This window comes from Lytechinus variegatus, chromosome 3 (assembly GCF_018143015.1).
Source record: "Lytechinus variegatus isolate NC3 chromosome 3, Lvar_3.0, whole genome shotgun sequence".
Lineage (NCBI taxonomy): Eukaryota > Metazoa > Echinodermata > Echinoidea > Temnopleuroida > Toxopneustidae > Lytechinus > Lytechinus variegatus.
The window spans coordinates 76,957-89,846 of record NC_054742.1 but is presented as its reverse complement, the minus strand read 5'-3'; the positions used below and the strand labels follow the sequence as shown (position 1 = coordinate 89,846).

At 35.2% G+C, this 12,890-nt stretch overlaps 1 protein-coding gene across 1 annotated transcript in view; it reads right to left on the bottom strand.

The window, feature by feature from the left end:
* Positions 1-1,335: 1,335 nt before the first annotated feature.
* LOC121409897 (glutaredoxin-like) overlaps positions 1,336-12,890 on the bottom strand; it is a 33,460-nt gene continuing 21,905 nt past the window's right edge. Inside the window, exons 2-4 of the mRNA XM_041601676.1 lie at positions 12,585-12,645; positions 2,865-3,076; positions 1,336-1,440 (exon numbers count right to left, since the gene is read on the bottom strand). Of these exons, the coding sequence (XP_041457610.1) occupies positions 1,351-1,440; positions 2,865-3,076; positions 12,585-12,645 (363 nt within the window). The 3' untranslated portion in view covers positions 1,336-1,350. The remainder of the gene's footprint in view (positions 1,441-2,864; positions 3,077-12,584; positions 12,646-12,890) is intronic.

The following is a 12,890-nucleotide window of genomic DNA, read 5'->3' as shown; positions in this document are numbered from 1 at the left end:
GACATTGCTAAAGACAGCCTTGAAAAAAAGTTCCACCATATTGAATGAGGGGTTACTTATTCTTAAACATATGCACCCATAATGTACACAAGTCTATGAGAGAAGTCAAAATTTTCACAAATATGAAATGAGGGTTTGTTTCATGGACGGTTTTTGCTACTTCTGACAACAGTTATTTCATGAAACTTCGCACATGGCTTCAGAGTAACACTATCCAAAATGCGCGCACACCAAAATAACCATTCGACACGGCACAGAGTGGGGCCAAGGCTTTGAACTTTCTTCTCATTTGCATAATTTTCGAATATTGTGTGCTCACTGATGCATTAAACATCAGGATTTTCATAAAATCAAATCAGATGAACTATGCAAGGAGGTTTTTACAGATATCCATAGTTACAAATTGCATTTTTTTCAAAAAAACGTAAAACAGAGAGCATCACATTCCACATGTTCATTCAAGCGTGAATGTTTAAATTAAACGCTTTTGAATCATTGAAGCATGTCAAATGGTCGCGAACATAACGATAAAGTTGAGAAAAGATCTTTTTCAGTTACCAATATGAAACAATACTTGCCTATATTTGAAAATCATATTTTGTTTTTAATAAATGTTCATTGAACCGTGAAACGATGAATATTGTTGAAGATACTGTGTATTGTATCGTACTTTAGAAAGTACATTTTACAAGCCTTCTGACTATTTTTAATGATAAGAATGTGGAATTACTTCCAGTAAAATGGAATCAAAGTCATGATATCTGGCTTGTGACTTTTGAAAAGTGACATTTTTGCCTTCTGACGGTGCTCACTGAAGCATGACGCAAAATAAGTCCACAACATTTACTCAGAGGGTAGCTTACAAAATTACCTACACGCTCATGTAAAAATATCCTAAAAACTCGCATTGGATCGGAAACTATTGATGTTTGATTAAGGGGGGACTTACTTTTTTTGTTGTGTATATTTACAGGTTGATTTACTGCAGTCCATCATGACACCAATGTTGGTACAGGGGTATGAGTAAATTCTTGTAGCTAAGTTCACATTTGACTTTGTATGCTAACTTAATCGAGATCTTTTTTTTTAAATATTATTTCAACCCATAATGGCAATCAACCTCCAGAAAAACTTTGTTTGATGTCTAATTATGTATTCAATGCAGAAGAAACACTTACCAAATTGGTTAGGGATTATGGTAAATATTTATTGAACAGAATTAGATTAAGGTATGCTGAGAAATCTTCACTTATCATTTTCACATTTCCTTCTTTTCTTTATCTCTTTTTCTCCAGTAAAAAAAAAATTATCCTAACTCAATTTTTTCCCTACAAATTGGCTACTTTTCTTCTACATGTGATACTCACCCCATGTTGTTCCCTTTGGGGTCGGTTTCACAAAGTCACAAACAGCTACTTTCTTGCCCAGTACAGCTGCTTCCTGTCACAATACAACACATGAAAAGATAATATTTGAATAATATTATTCAAATGATTGACTTTCTTGGACTGAGTCAAAATTACTGTTAAAAGAATAAACTCTTCCTATTTAGACAACCCATTGAATGGATTAGTTGGATTTTTTTAAACTTCACCAAAAGTTGATGAAATTTCACATTTCACATCTTTAAATCCATGATGCAGCCATCAATTTTCCACATTTCTTTGAAATAAGATATTTTTAGTTGGAAACTATCAATAAAATGTAGAATATCCCCTTCTTTCAGTTGATGTCACACAAGATTAACTAACATGAATGTAGATACATGTGGGGTTACAGCATGAAAAACTTGGGCATAACAATTGTCGCCATTCCAAAATAGACCAAAACTTACATTTTGTGCCAATGCATAAGCCAAGAAGAAGTCATTGAATTATTGATATCAAACTTATTTTCTCGACTTGAAAAAAATTGTATCACCTTCAAAATGGTTTTGTAATGCATGCATTATGGGTAAAGCAGAAGTTCAATGACTTGCCTCATCATGATTCCATCTCGATTGTTTTTCTAGTGTTACAACATTATTTTCCAGTCGAGAAAAGGACCCCAAAAATGCATAAGTTTGATATCAATGATTCAGAGACTTATCCTTGTCTTATCCATCAGCATAAATTGTAAGTTTAGGTCTTTTTATGAAATGACTATTGCTTTGCCAGATTTTTCACATTTTAGTCCCACACATGTTAGTTGATCCAGTGTGACATCAACTGAAAACGAGGTTTCATGGTCAAGAAAGAAAGGGATATTCTTCATTTTCTTGATAGTTTCCAATTGAATAAAACTTAAGTTAAGGTCAAGGAAATGTGGAAAATTGATCGCCATTTCATGGATTAAAGATGCAAAATGTGAGAACTTTCTGCAATTTTTGATGAAGCCAAGGTTTTTTTTTGTTTGTGTTTGTTCTTTAAAAAAGTAAATGCCTGTTTATTAATAGTGTTTAAATGTTCTTCAAAATAAACATAATGGCTCAGGCCTGGATTTTCTTTAATTTTTTTCAATCAAATTTGAAATATCCAAAATCTTTATTTTTCAGAATCTAAATTCATTGTCAGATTAAATGGAACATAGAAAAAACACTTAAAACCATAATTATTCATACACTTTCCATACTCAAATTGAAATCATTTTTTTCTCCCCACCTACAAAACATTTACTTTTCTGTACATCAATCATAGCTACATGATATCAACTGTTAGTATGCCATATGAAATATTGATTAATTGAAAGATATATATAGCAATTTCTTTCCCAAAAAATTACAATATGACACAAAACTATATAAATCTAATGCATATTAATGACAAAATAATATATCTTAAATATAACTTTATGATAATAAAAAAAATAATATATTTTTTTAGTACCTTAGAAGCAGCAAGGCCTCCGGAACCCCCACCAATCACAATGAGATCATAATCATATGAGTTTACATTTAGAAGGTGATTTATTTTTCCATTTGATTTAGCTGCAAATGTATCATCACATCCACCTATATGAGTTCCTTTGATATAAACATTAGGAACTGTTTTCTGTCCAGACAACTTTAAAAGGGCTTCTTGAAGTTCTGCTCCATCATCTATTTTGAAAGAAAAAAAAGAAAGAAAAAAGACCCAAAATTGGTATGAAAAATAAAATTAATACCATAGACCCCCTCCCCTTTATCACTAGATCATCAAATGAACACTGACCTAGAAAGTTGGTCACTTGTAGAACTGGATCTCACTTTGGTTTGATGAAAATTGATTTTTCATTATTTTTATCATTTATTTAATTAGTGAGAAAAGGCATAAATATTCCTTTATTAGTTTTTGTAAAAATGCTAATAGTACACACAATTAAACAACCATTACACAAAAAGGGGTATTTTTTGTTGTTGTTTGTGTGTGCTTTATAATCAGGATGTTTTCCCTTCTCTCCCTTTGTATTTTGCTCTATTGTATATCAACTATCAAAAGCATACTCTTTTTTAAACATTGCATGACAGTAAAAATAATTATGTTGGAGCTACATGTACGTAATAAAGTAAAATCAGATCAATATTTAGATAATAAAACTCAACTCAATGTTTAATTTCCATAAAATTCAAGCATTGAATTCAATATATATTTGTATATTTTAAAAATGAAAATTGAGTAATGTAACAGTAACTACCCAATATTGGGTATTTTTTACAGATCTATCTATTCTTACAAGTGACAAAATCATTCAAGAACCAGTGAAAGTAATTTTCAAACTACTGTATTATTATTACTATTATACTATTATTATGTTATCGCTATGCATTGTCTTGTAATTAGTTTTAGTGTTTGTTTTAAGTTGTTTGTTATTATGTTGATCACAAGATCAATAAAACACTTAATTACATGTATATTTAAAAAGTCAAACTGCAATGATATAAAGAATGGAATATAGGCTTATGTATGAATACAGCAGTAAAAGGATGTATATTAATATTGTGCATTACAGATTGACAAACAGAATTATGCAAGGCGAGAAGCCTAAAGTCTGCCCTTTCATCGATATCCAATATACCAGCCAAAAGCATTCCCTTATCATAAAACACATCCAATAAAAGAGCTATAATTACATTGACTTCGCTGACTGAACACAAGCAACCTATCACTACCAATGCACCAGAGCGGTGAATGGGAGTCCACGAGACCTTTTCTTCTCTCTCTCTCTCCCTCTCTTTATACTATGTTCATTATAATACTGTAATCAGGGCTCGACACTAGCGGCGGTCCGACGGTCCCAGACCGGTAAAAATCACTGTTGGGCCAGTAGATTTTCAGAAATTGGAAGATTTACTGGTCCGACATGACCAGTAAAAAATATCATTGTCGGGCCAGTAATTTTTCCAAAAATAGCAAGATTTAAGGGTCCGACATGACCAGTAATAAAAACCATTGTTGGGCCAATAACTTTTCCAGAAATGGTCAAATTCACAGCAAACCATTTCCCCCCGTTAAATTCTGCAATTCACACACAGAATACACACAGAATGAATCGCACGTGTTACTAGAGTACTATACAGCATGCATACAGTGTACATGTAGTCAGCCACACAATCCACATGGTGAATTCTCCACTGGCCGCAGAACGAAGCCTGGCTAAACTCTGGCAGAAATCTCTCACAGAACTGTCAAAATTCACGGTTCATACTCATGAAAGGCTCTTATAATGTCCATATTTCCTAAAAATTGGAGTAACTCTGTCATCTGTAAGCAGTAAAAGGGTAAATTTTCACTTCTGTTTGGTTCAAACAGATCGGGTCTCGGGTGGTATCGTCTGAATACATATTAGCCCCACATATGCATTTATGTGTGTGTTGATACACTTGGTTTCTGACTTTCTTTCGTAGCTATTTTAATTGAGCCAAAAAAGAAACAAATTATTTATGATAATAGTTTTAGCTTTCTTCCTCTGTTTTCTTCCTGTTTTCTTTCCTTCTTTCTTTTCAATCTTTCTTTTAATTTTTTCTCTATTTCTTTCCTTCCTTCCTTCCTTCTTTCCTTCCTTCTTTCCTTCCTCCTTTCCTCCCTTCTTTCCTTCCTTCTTTCATTCCTTCTTTCCTTACATCCTTTCTTTCTTACTTTCCTTCCTTCTTTCCTCCCTTCCTTCCTCCTTCCTTCCATCCTTTCTTTCTTTCTTACCTTCCTTCCTTCCTTCTTTCCTTCCTTATTTCCTTCCTTTCCTTCCTTCTTTCCTTCCTTCCTTCTTTCCTTCCTTCCTTCCTCCTTTCATCCCTTCTTTCCTTCCTTCCATCCTTTCTTTCTTACTTTCCTTCCTTCTTTCCTCCCTTCTTCCTTCCATCCTTTCTTTCTTTCTTACTTTCCTTCCTTCTTTCCTTCCTTCCATCCTTTCTTCCTTCTTTTCTTCCTACCTTCCATCGTTTCTTTCTGACTTTCCTTCCTTCTTTCTTTCCTTCCTTCTTTCTTTCCTTCCTTCCTTCCTTCCTTCCTCCCTCCTTTCCTTCCTTCCATCCTTTCTTACTTTCCTTCCTTCTTTCCTCCCTTCCTTCCTCCCTCCTTCCATCCTTTCTTACTTTCCTTCCTTCCATCCTTTCTTTCTTACTTTCCTTCCTTCTTTCCTTCCTTCCTTCTTTCCTTCCTTCCTTCCTCCTTTCCTTCCTTCTTTCCTTCCATCCTTTCTTACTTTCCTTCCTTCTTTCCTCCCTTCCTTCCTCCCTCCTTCCTCCCTCCTTCCTTCCTTCCTTCCATCCTTTCTTTCTTACTTTCCTTCCTTCCATTCTTTCTTTCTTACTTTCCTTCCTTCTTTCCTTCCTTCCTTTTCTTACTTCTTTCCTTCCTTCCTGCTTTCCTTCCATCCTTTCTTTCTTTCTGACTTTCCTTCTTTCTTTCTGTCTTACTCTCTTCGTTTCTGTCTTGCTTTCTTTTTGTCCTTCATTCCTTCGTTTTACGGGGGGGGGGGGGGGTCATGAAAGGCTAGAAAAATAAACTTGCGCCTTTTTTTAATGTTTTCTTTACTTTTTGGGACCAGTAGATTTTAGGTTCGGACCAGTAAAAATTTGAAAAACTGGGTATCTACTGGTCCGACATGAATAGGTTGGACCAGTAGAAAAAATGGGTTAGTGTGGAGCCCTGCTGTAATACTGCTGTAATTCATCATGTACATTGCCAGGGCCCAATTTCATAAATACTACAGAAACTTTACCTTATTGCATACCATCAAAACCTTGATTTAAAGGTCATGTTCACCCAAGCAAAATGTTGATTTCAATAAATAGAGAAAAATCAAACTAGCATAACATTGAAAATTTCATCAAAATTGGATGTAAGATAAGAAAGCTATGGAATTTTAAAGTTTCGCTTATTTTTCACAAAACAGTGATATGCACAACTCGATGAAATGCAAATGAGTCAGTCAATGATGTCCATCACTCACTATTTCTTTTGTTTTTTATTGTTTGAAATTGAATTATACAACATTTGATTTTTTACAAATTTGACCAAAGGGACCAACTCGACTGAACCATAAGTATTTAACAATGCTAATTCCACATGTATAAGGAGGAATTAATCACTGTTTCACTTGACAATAAGAAAATTAGAATATTTCATATAATAAAATACAAAAGAAATAGTGAGTGGATGACATCACCAGTCTCCTAATTTGCATACCGACCGGGATGTGCATGTAAATGTTTTGTGAAATTAAGCAATCTTAAAACTGTTATAACTTTCTTATTTTACATTCGATTTTGATGAAATTTTCAGTGTTATGCTTGTTGGATTTTTCTCTTTTGATTCAAATAATTTTTTTGTTGGGGTGGACTTGTCCTTTAAAGATAAATACCAGTTGTGGTAATGATCTCAAAATGAATTTGAACAGAATCCAATAAAATTACCACCCTAGTGTTTACTTGTATATAAATGTGTGCGAAATGGCTCTAAAAAAAGGAGTACCCTGCAAATAAATGCGCAAAATAAGCACAGAATTCCATCAAATGTCAGGTATTTTTCAAAGTATCATTAATACACTATCCCACATGCTTTTCTTTGTTAGTTAGTGATCAATAAAGAATTATCAGGTCTGAGCTAAAATTTTACAATATTACAAAGATAAGTTTACATTAATGTAGACAATATGGTGACAATTAACCTTGATTCAAGACTTTCTCATGAAATAATTGTTTGCTGCAACTACTTCTTTTTACCTCTAACTGGATGGATGGAAGAATGTCTAGAGAGTTACATGTATGTTAACATGATAATTTTTTAGATGGGCCCAGTACTTGCCACCACTCAAAATGCATAGCATCACTCTCAACTAAATGTAGGCCTACTCATATAATGAATGCCACCAAGTAAATGATAAGTACAAGAATGCACAGAGAATGCATTGAGTATGAGTTTGTTTTTAACAAAAAATTTGCAGTACCTACATATATGTCTACGGCAGAACCTACAAAATACGCATTAAAAAGAAGTAAAAAAAAAAAAAATACACTGACCACTATTCATATCATTATAATGATTAAAACAGCACAATAGCAACAATTTTATTTTTGTGAATAACTTCATTTACCTCATTTTTTTTTTATATCTCATTCTCTGTTTAATAACAGAACTTTGTATACAAATATAAGAGAAAATGCCAAATATTAAATGTAATCTAACGTTGAGTTTACACATGACACCTATTAAAGATACTGACAGTAGATAAATGACTGTAATCTGCCTTGCATCCCCTTTAAGCCTCCCTTGGTGCACACATCATAGAACCGTTATTATTTATCGAAATGCCTGTTTGGATCGCCTGCAAGCATCTACAACGGTGAGATAATTAAGAGAAGTGCGCTCCGATGACTCGGCAAAACACTAGTCCAATCCCATCATCCTCTACTCAAAGCTGACCTTGTATGCCAGGTATGTAAAAAACATGGAAACACAAATTCCACTGGTCTTGGTATACTCAAATCAATTTCATCATGTCTACACTGATCAATTTTTTTAAATATGCATTTCTTTATCAATTTTAGAAAATATTAGGGAGTAGGAAAAACATCACATTAGAGTGCAGTCAGTTACACATGAAAATGATTGATTACATCATATGGATTACATTACCAGGTAGTAAAGTATAGCAAAGTTGTAAAATACATGATGGGTGTATCAAACACCATGAGAGGTGAGCCAATGTTATCACAATAAATCATTAGACAGTTGCTTCTAATGTTAACAATGTGCTTTAATAGAAGGCAAATGATGCATCTCATTTTTCTTCTAATTCTACAGAACATGGTTGATAGGACTCTAAATGTCTTTATGTATGACCCATGTTACGTCTGAAAAATCACTGAACCTAGGCCAAGCCAAGTCCGTTTGAAACCTTAGCTTTGCAAATGGACCTGGGGGTGTTTCACAAAGATTTAAGTATGACTTAGAGTTGCACTTAAATACTGAGTTGAGTACAAAAAGGCTTGACCGCATTGGTCAGATCGTGTCATGAGGCCGCGCACTACTGTGTATCTAACAATAAGATCGGGCATTTCATATCATGTATGCATCAGCATTTCAGTGCAACTTAAGTCACACTTCAATCTTTACTTGTGAAACATCCCCCAGGTCTGTAAATGTACCTGTTTATATCACAGCACATTCATTCCCCAAATTGATCACAGAAATTTAAATCAATAACGAAGTCAGTTTCAACTCCTGACCCCTTACGGTTAGTCTGAAGGCACAGACTCTTACTTAAATTTTGACTACGGTTATCTCAGGGGAAAAATATTATTCAGGAGCTGGGGCGATTTAGCTCCTGACATGCTAAAAAGAAGAGACTTGGAATCCCCATTCATCATAATGTTAAATCTTATCCAATGTCACAGATTTAGGCAGTTTGCTGCGAAAAGTAGCCACGGATAATTAAAAAAATAATTTTTTGCCTGTGTTATATACAGTTGAGGCCAGAAGTTTACATACACCCAGGAAATTCAAAGAAAAGTTGACACTTGCCAAACATCATAAAATTTACTGTATCTTATAAAATAGTTGTCCTATCATGACGAATTTGATATCAAACAAATGAGTATGGCATGCCCTTTCATCACATTGCTTTGTCATCAGGTGCTGAAAAATATTTAGGTGTCAATTTTTTCCCAAAATCTACATATTTTATACAAATTGAGAATAAAAACTTGACAAAAACATTTCATATTTGTGCTACTTACTTGTCAACACAAACATTTTTTGTTCAGTGGTGACATATATCATGATAAAAAGCATTATATCATAAATTTGACATTTTATATTTCTATGAAACGATGTTTGAAAATATAATAGCAAACAATAGAATACATTTTGCACGAATATCACTTTTTTATTCAAAAAAAATTCCACCTGAAATATAGTATAATCCAAATGGCATCCCAATAATGTGAAAGAGCTTAAAATGCTCTTCGATTTGATACCTAATTCGTCATGGTAGTATTCATATTTCTGAAGATATAGTAAATTTTGCAATGTTTGGAAAGCGAACAAATTTCACTAAATTCCATTGGTGTATGTAAACTTTTGGCCTCAAATGTATATAGTACATGTAGCTACACTTCATAATCCTAATTCTCTTCTTTCTAACATTCACACCACTATACCTAACTGCAGGGCTGCCAACACTCACACATTGAGCATGAGACACACAAATTTCACTCATTTCTCATGCTGATAATTAAATTTCTAACTCACGAATCTGAAATAATTAAATAAGAATGAAAAATTTGATAGAAAGGAGATCAACATACATGTAAGAATCCTGGAAGCGCCGAAAGACTTGTGTAAGTTTTCTTACCTTTTGTGGAAAGCCTTTCATCTCATTTCAAGCGTGTGTTTAATTTCCTTATATTCCTATAGTGATATGATGACTTTGGCGGCAATTTTTAAGCCAACTGCATAGGCCTACGTACCCCCTTCCCTATAACTACTTGTCCATAGCATCGAGCTAGCAGAGGCGTGGACTGGCCTGGACAGATGTACGTACATGGTCGACGTACATCAACACATTTCGAAATTCAAATTGAGCTCAGGCTACAGTACAGTGTCAAGAGACCAGACAAGAATTATCGAGAACAGCAAAGATTTCATGGTTCGTAAATTATTCTACACTACTATTGTTTAAACAGTAATATTACTTACTATAACTTTGCACCTAGGATGACAGGGATTTAAAGTGAGTTTTGAGAGTGAAAAATAAGTGGTTTCAGACTGCCTAGAAGTTCGGCAGTTCCAGGTATTTTGGTAATGTGAAAGCAAACTACTCGTAATTTCCCCGAAAGATAAAAAAAACTAATTAGTAGGTACTTGGCGAAATTACGAGAACTTTCGTGGGAATTTTTCCAAGGTCACAGGTATTTTGGCAATGTGAAAGCAATTTACGGGAATTTTGGCCCAGCATGCTGGGTGGCTACTGAGCTAGTGATTTTAAATCTCGCGCCTCGCTTGCATATCAGACCTTACTGCGCATGCTCGTAACTTCAGGAACTTATCCCGAAAGGTATGTTTCAGGGCGGTGTGAATGCAAAATAATTAATGGGTATTTTTTAGCCTAAAAAACTTCTCGGAACTTAACAGGGATTCTTATGATCGAGGTGGTTTGAAACCACCTAATGTTTGAGCCAAAGGTGCTATTGTACGTAGCGCCTCGTACACCTAGCTAGGACCTAGGTCTAGCCCAGCGGCCCAGAGGAGGCTTGGTACAAGAAATTCTATATTAAGATGCTTTCTTCAGTTTCTTGTTGCATCTTCCCATCATCTGCCCTGAGGAGTACCTACATCCAGTCATTGTTGGCATTTCAGCAAGTACATGTAGGTATTCTATGTTTATCATTTTATTTAAATGTAAAGAGGCTCTTCATAATGCCTTTGGATAGACTATATATTTTATAAAGTATAAACCAGGGCTCCGTAACACAAAGATTAGCAAAAATTGACTGGCCAATGAAGATCAATGTTACATGCTCATTTGCTTTCAAATGCTGACCAGGAACCAATCAGTGTAGTTCTTTCATATTTGCTATTTATCGCAAACCTTTGTGTTACGGAGCCCTGATCATACAATTGCACCTTGAAATATAAGGTCCAAACCGTGGGCCGTGGGGGGGGTACGTCCCCTCCATCGCTTCGCTTGGTTGGACTTCGTTCGCTTTGCTCTCTCGTGCTTCGCTTCTCGTAATATCTTACTCTAAATAATTATCAAATGTTGGCAGCCCTGCTACCGACTAGAAAAAAGCCATTTGCAAAAAAAGCTGAGTGAATGCAAGGATTTCGAGTTCAAAGGGCCTTTAAGAATCTGATTTGAATTTTCTTATTTTCTTAATAACCATTGTTTCCAAATGCGAATCACTACCCGAGAGATAGTGGCCAATCGGCGAGCATATTGCTCGCATCAGTGAAACTTGTATGACCCTATGCAACAGAAGTGAACAAACTCAGTCCCATGACATCATAGACATCTACAGTGCAGATTGGCGCTTCGGCATGCTCAATATATTCACGTCTTCACTGAATCCAAAAAGCCTCACAACCCTCACGACTAAAGTTTCTCGTTCTCGCGCTCACTCAGGTATCGCCAATTCTCTGTCTGTCGCTAGTCTTCTGCTTGACAACGAATAGAGCCAAGTCGCGAGGCCTTGTCAAAAGGCTAGTTCGAGGTAGGTTTACATCTACCAATCTGTGGCACGAGTCCTGCCAAGACTACAACTGGAAGTAGTCTTGGGTAGGTTTGCTAAAAGGAAGCCAGAGATTGGTGTGATGTGTTTACATGCACATCTATTTCCTTTTCTTCCCTACCCGAGGCAGGCCCTGGGCCAGCAATTTTTCAGATGTAAAAAGGGTCTTTCACTACATCAGGTGAAAGAATGTGGAAGTCTCTCATAATGGACCCTGGTACAACTGATTTTTTTTACATAATGTTCAATTCATATCCTTGTTGTTTTCCCTATTCTAGTCTCCTTGACTTGGTAGTCTGATGAACTTGACATTTAATAATCTGATTATAAAGACTACATAACCCTACAGAGAGTTAACAGAGAATTCAGAAGGATTGTGGGATCCATTGGTTAGGTCATGAATTAATGGACTGATAGAAAAGAATTGTCCTTGTGTGAACCATTTCCCCTCTCCAGCTGCTAGGAATGCAATACACAACATTCTTACTACTCCAATGGGGCTGTGATACATGTAGAGATACCCCCTTTACACCAACGCTACGTCCATGCAGTTCTTGCTGTCTCAAAGATTCATAAACTAGGAATGAATCTGATTTCAGTTGATGTCACACTAGATCTACTTACATGAATATCTACACATGTGACTGACATGAAGTAAAATTATAGACATTCATCGACAGGAAATTTTCAGTACTCAATGAAACTTACCATCCACAAATCAACCTTGTTTAAAGATTAAATTAAACATGTAATTCTCTCTACAACACGCATACACTGTAAGGTAAAAATGGTCAGGCAATAAGATCCCTGGCTTAATAATGTTTAAGCTTAACACTCCATAAAAGATAATTTTTACAAGTAATTTTTTTTTCACAATGCAAAATATTTGTAATCTTACCTTGGAGGTCAAGTTCCAGTGCCTTGTATTTTATGTTCATACCATTGAAGAGTTCCTTTACCTGTAACGAAAAAAAGAGATGAAAGGAATAATTGAACATGAATACCAGCTGTGGTAAAGATCTCACAATGAGTATAAAAAGGATCCAGTAAAATGACCACTATTAAGTCAAAATATTGAAAGTTAATACGAGTCTGGTAGAATGAACTGATATAGACCCCTGTTACATCAAGAATATCGGTGGCCCGGGCTCTGCCTCGAGTAGGAAAGAAATCTGATGTAAACATCCCTTACCCACCTCAGGCC